Source organism: Armigeres subalbatus, chromosome 2 (genome assembly GCF_024139115.2).
Source record: "Armigeres subalbatus isolate Guangzhou_Male chromosome 2, GZ_Asu_2, whole genome shotgun sequence".
In the NCBI taxonomy this organism is placed as follows: domain Eukaryota; kingdom Metazoa; phylum Arthropoda; class Insecta; order Diptera; family Culicidae; genus Armigeres; species Armigeres subalbatus.
Window position 1 is genome coordinate 58,692,322 of NC_085140.1, and position 6,054 is coordinate 58,698,375.

The 6,054-nt window shown below is 42.9% G+C and overlaps 1 protein-coding gene across 8 annotated transcripts in view; it reads right to left on the minus strand.

The window, feature by feature from the left end:
- The window catches only part of LOC134208696 (double-stranded RNA-binding protein Staufen homolog 2), a 99,733-nt gene that overhangs the window by 10,884 nt on the left and 82,795 nt on the right, over positions 1-6,054 (minus strand). For 6 of the 8 annotated variants that reach the window (XM_062684508.1, XM_062684514.1, XM_062684510.1 and 3 more), the window contains exons 7-8: positions 5,172-5,253; positions 5,059-5,111 (exon numbers count right to left, since the gene is read on the minus strand). In XM_062684508.1, coding sequence (XP_062540492.1) covers positions 5,059-5,111; positions 5,172-5,253 — 135 coding nt within the window. The other 2 variants (XM_062684511.1, XM_062684506.1) reach the window with 2 other exon arrangements.

Consider the following 6,054-nt stretch of genomic DNA (forward strand, 5'->3'; position numbering starts at 1 on the left):
CGACTGGCCGTGGAGGGCCTCCTGTGGGCCGACAAGTAAACACCGAAGCGGCGGCCCTGCCCGCTGTTCTCGAAGCACTCCATCGAAGGCCACTCGTGGTGGCTGCCTTGTTCAGTAACAACGACGCAAGTATGACGATGCTCTTCTGCTCAATTGAGTTGAGGTGCCTTGGTATGGCCGCAACGATGCTTTCTCCTTCCTTCCTTTACTAACCCGAACCTAATGTTTAAGTAAAAAAAATTAAAGCCTACTCTCATATGTTCGGGCCACTTATTCTATGCAAAGATAGACCTAGTTTCCCTTCATTTGGTTGTCTTAAGTTCACGTGGTTTCTAGGTAAAGGTAAGAGTAAGAAATCCGAAGCAAATAGAGAGCCGACCCTGAGAGAAATAGCCGTGGGCTAGCAAAGCAATAATTACACACCGCATCACTCGCTTCATATGCTGGCTCATCACTATAAAACCAACTCCATGCTCTGCTTTTCCGCTGCAGTTGTGATAGATGTTATACTTGAATGCAGTGTTGGTCGTGGGGTCCACGGCTTGGAATTCACTTTCTCCGGATCTAGACCATCGGATTTCTTTCACGAACCAGAAGACTTACTCGTCCAGCTTCATTTAGGGTTCTGGCTTTCCAGGTCAGGGTTGTAATTATTCGGCAGCACTGGATGAAGGTGATGTTTTTTATATCATGTTTTTATTTTCTTCCTGCTTTGAAATCAACCTCACATTCCCGGAGAGGCAGAAAAGTAAACAACAGAACTCACATCACTCACTGCGCCGCGAAGATGAAATTTACCACAGCAAAATGTACACATTCACCCAGCAAATTGAAAAAAATCACCACGCGTTTAAATGGGCGTTTAAATACGGTAAAACGCGAACTGAGCAGCCTGTCAGAGCGACTTGTGAGTGGCTGAATGCGAAATTGAATGGTCGGTGTTGGAAATGATTCTTCGGCTGCACCCAGTCGCACTCACCACGGCGGCGATGAAGGCGACTGCAGATTATACTGAGATCCATGTTTTTCACTGCATTGACTGTGAAATATTTCTACCCTGTTCCAGGTACCGGGTTTCCAATCATAGTCCTTATTTCGTTGCCGGGTCAGTTGCCAAAAAATAACATTCTCTTTTTCTTCTTTCTCCATTTTTCGTGGTATCTGAGAGACTTCAGTAGGCTACCTTATCGGGGTCGCGTTACCTACATCGCGCTGGTAGGGCTGCCACCTTAGGTTTAGCTAACACGATATAGCATTTCGGTAATCAGCCGCTGGGTACCTGGCAGACGCTGTTTGAGCCGCACCTCCTGGTGAACAGACGCTCGAGGCGTACCTTCTCACTCTAGTCAGAAGAACAACAGTGACCAGGCTGCACTACCAGCTAAGTGCACAAGCCTTAGCTGGCGGTCTGTTGTCATCGGACGACCCGTGGAAGCGTGAAATAGGAACCAAACTGACTATCTACAAAATGTTCATTAGACCGGTAGTCCTCTATGGACACGATATCTGGACGATGTTCGTGGAGGACCAACGCGCACTTGGAGTTTTCGAAAGAAAAGTATTGCATACCATCTATGGTGGAGTGCAGATGGAGGACGGTAAGTGGAAGAGGCGAACAATTACGAGTTGCGCCAGCTGTTGGCAGAACCATCAATCGTTCACACCGCGAATAGAAGACGACTTGGGGACCCTCCGTAGACTGCGTGGTTGACGACGAGCAGGTATAGGCTGAGCTCAATAAAGAGAGACTTTTATGTATTGCAAAAGCCACTCCGACCTTAATCTGAGTCGTATTTTAGTTGCTGCAACAATAATGATCTGAATCGAGCTGCTCAGGATATCTTCGAAAGCTGAAAATTAACGTTTCTGAGAGAACAGCATTACGCCTTTGTGGCAGACTTACTAATAGTTCATATCTACATAAATGCGCTATAATGAGTCTCATGTCTCACATCAAATCCGCTTCCAATAATAGTGCTTCAAAATCCTAGTGCGCTGCACTGAGGTGACTGAGGAATGCAGATATTCTGCAAGTATAGGATATGATAAGAGTTGACAAGCGCTTCTGCTGGGTAAATGTATGTTTTTCAACATTTAGATGTGATATGAACTACACAATGCAGAGGTTGAAATGTTGATACTTTCTCTGGACAAGAGCGCATTAAAACTCATGACCAACGAAATGAGGCGCACGAATAATTGTCTCAAAATTAATAAAAAGCAACTCCAGCGCTGTAAGTTATTTTTTGCATTTATCATAGATCGTAGATAGAACTTCAAATAGTGATATCAAGATCTGTAAGGGCAGCTTTAATGCGAAGATCAGATCCTACAACTCGAAATGTGAGCACATCAAGGGACGCCATGGTCTCCGAGAAATGAGCGAAAACCGGAAAGCTGTTCGCTGAACTCTGTGGTAACAACGACATGGTAATCGGGGGTTCGCTCTTCCTCCATTGACCGGTTCACAAGGTCACGTCCATCTCCCGCGATGGCCTTACAGAAACCCAAATCGACCACATCTGCGTAAGCCGAAAATGAAAAAGGAACCTTCTTGATGTACGGAATAAACGTATGTAATGCTGATATCACATTTGATCATCACCTTCTCATCGGTGAAATACGCCTGCGCATTGCGCGGATTCGTCGACAGGAGGAGGGAGTTGGACAACCGTTCTAACTCGAAGATGCCACAGTGAAAAGGTACTTCGTTGAAGAATTGGAGTCACGTGCTGCAGATATTCCGGAAGGTGGCAGCATGGGAGACCGATGGACCGCCATCAAGAATGCCATCATTGCCACCAGCAAGAATAATAAAGGAGCGAAGAGAATCCAATGCCGAGATAGAGCCAAAAATCAAGGAGCCAGAATCTTAGCCTGTCAACGATACTCGGATTTGGAGAAGGAAGTGAAACGGACATGTCGACGGGACAAGCAACCGAGGACATTCGCCTCCTCTTGAACATCTCACAACGCTTAAGCAGGGCGTAGATTAATTCAACGATGCCTGTGAAAGAAACGACTACTGACCGACCCAACTTTTTCAAATGTCAGTCAGGTCACCACCACCTCGGCATGATCTGCCGACGTATAACACGCGTCAATACCTAAGCTCCATCACTGCTAGAGATTCCAACAGCCATACAAAGCATGAAATCAAACTAAGCCCCAGGGGTTGTTCGCATATCACCCGAGATGTTCAACGCTGATCCCGTGACATTCGCTCAACTATTGTTTAACCCTCTCCCGCCTATGGTGTCTGTGGAGCACCATCAAATGTTGCACCTTCTCAGTCTAACCTTCATCGAAGGCCGCGTACACGAGTTGCAGTTGAAGAGGACTTGAGTGCGCTCAATTTTCAGGGCGACTGGAAGCGATTGGCCCAGGATCGAGTCCAGTGGAGAAGGATACTCCGTTCGGCGTAGGTTCATCGAAGAGCTGTACTGCCGTGAATCGCATATTTGTCCCATATGAATAGGAAAGGGGCCTTCATCGAATTGTTGCAACAACAAATAGCACGCTCCGCATCATTCTGGAGCAGGTCAACGTTTCTGAGAAAATCATCGGCCTCATCGAGGCACAGTACGAGGAATTCTTTTGTCGGTGGTCTTCTCGTGTTGAGTGCTGCACAACGGGTTGTAGCCGGTGTGAGACAAGGATATATTCTATCACCGCTACTATTTCTTATCGTAATCGACGAGATTCTAATAGGTGCGGGCAGCCTATAACTATGTAGCATCTAAATACTTCGGATTGGCGGATGACGTTGCACTCCTGGATAGCACCGTTGATACGCAGATTACACATCTTCGGCAGGTCTAGTCATCAAAGTCAACAAAACAAAACGTGGGATGTGAATACTGCGATCCATTCCACCTTCACAGTGGCCGGGCAATCAGTGGAGAATATTGAAAGCTTCTAATATCTTGGTAGCCAAATGGCATCAGACGGCGATACCAAGATCGACATAGGCGCACGGATGCCTTTGCGGGTTTAGGAAATATCTGGAAAAACAGGTAGATACGTGAACGCACCAAAATATGAATTGTCAACTTTAACGTGAAATCTTTTATACGCTAGCGAAACATAGTGTGTATCAGTGGAGAACGCTCAACGACTGCAGGTGTTTATCAACAGATACCTGCGGTGCATAATTCGGTGGTGGTTGCCTCACAATTGGATCTCAAACAACGAACTCCAGAGGCCGATAGCAACTGAAATTCAGAAACGGAAGTGGGGCGTATCTGTTACGCTGACCAGTAGTCTCTGCCTGCTGCTAATCGCAGAGCTATTTGACATAATTCTGGTCAAAGCTGAGATCAAGATTTTTTTATGTATACAGGTTATCCGACTTGTCAATATCCCCAACTCAGCCATCTTGGATTTTTGTATGGAATTTATGCTCGTTTGTTTACGTTTTGCACTGAAAATGTATGTTTCCCCCCCGCGCTGGTTATTCCCATCTACTGACGAAGTCGGATAACCTGTACATAAAAAAATCTTGGCTATGATTGCTTTAGCTGTCTTCTTATAAGGATAAACATAATTATTTGGCTGTTGAAAATGGGTTGGTCGTCGATCATCACTCTCATTCTTTACCTCTCGCTTCGAGTCGATGGTGACTTCTCCGACCGTAATCGTACTCTGCTGTATTTTGGACTAAAATGTTCACAATAGTTTGATGGTATATTTTATTACGATTTTCATACTAAAAGTATTATGATTTGAACTGAATTTAAACAAATATTATTCGTATCATAGCAAGTTGAAACAATACAAAAACAATTTAGTCTAATACATATAAAGCCTAATAAGAATTTTGTATACAATATTAAAATAAACATTTAAATTGACAAACAATAAACTATAACCATAATAAACAAACAAAAATATATCAATACTTTCCGCGAATTATACAAATGAACATTAACTAAAATTTATGCTTTTCTATCTTATTAACAACTAAATCTCTCAAGCAGTCCATCAGTAAGTCAACAACAGAATTTCTAATGAACCCCTGATCTTCAATCCTACCATGTTCAATACCCTTAATCTTACCGTGATCGTCATGCTGACCGGATGACCTGTCTATAGTTTTTGGAACTTCCTCTCTAAAAGGTTTCAATCATTAAGGGTAATCAGTCAAAAGAATTTTAAGAATGCTATCTTACCTTGCCATACCGAAAATTTCCGAAATAATCCGCTTTCTGTATCTGTAGTCCGGTCTCGTGCTGTTATTATTCGATTTACCATCTGCAATAAAACAAGCGAAAAAAACTTCATATAGATAAATATTGGCATCAATTATCATCTCGCTGACGAACATCCGCGAACATCAGCCTTATTACATAACGAAAAATTGTACACTCTCGTTTCCAAAATCAATGTTGGCCTACCAAGCAACCACGCGAGCCCATGAGGGACACAGAACTTTCGATTATTTGAATCACTTCCCGCTTGGCGGGCGCCAACTAAAGCAGTGATGTCAAGGACACCGCAGTGAGAGAAAGAGGCATATAGAAAAACAATGCGCACTACCTTCCTATCTAGTGCTGCAGCTAGTACTGCAGCAGAACTATTAGCATAGCGTCGCGTAATCATCAACCCGTTCGTTCGTTTGTTTTAGTCGTCGTCTGCCGTGTTTCCTTCTTCGAAGTGTTTAAAACCAGGCTTGGTTTACACACTTTGAGTTTGTTTCTCATTTCCGTATAGAATTCATAGATGTCTTATAAAAAAGTGGCACGGATTTTTAATTTAGATACCTTAAATATTGAATGATGATTTTACATCAAACTTAACATAAATGAAACATTTTAAAAGTCTGATAAACAACATATAATTAAAGTTTTTGATATAACGAACTAATTTCAAGAAGTTTAGTCTTTACAAATTAAACATGAAAATATTCTGAAAAATAATACTATTCAATGTAAAAAAGATATTCAGGACGATATGGAAATACCTATAACCTTCATAGGAAAGCGATTCACAGTTAGTGCCAAGCTTTGAATTGTCAATCCCAGCCAAAAGACTAATTTTGACATTAGGACTCAA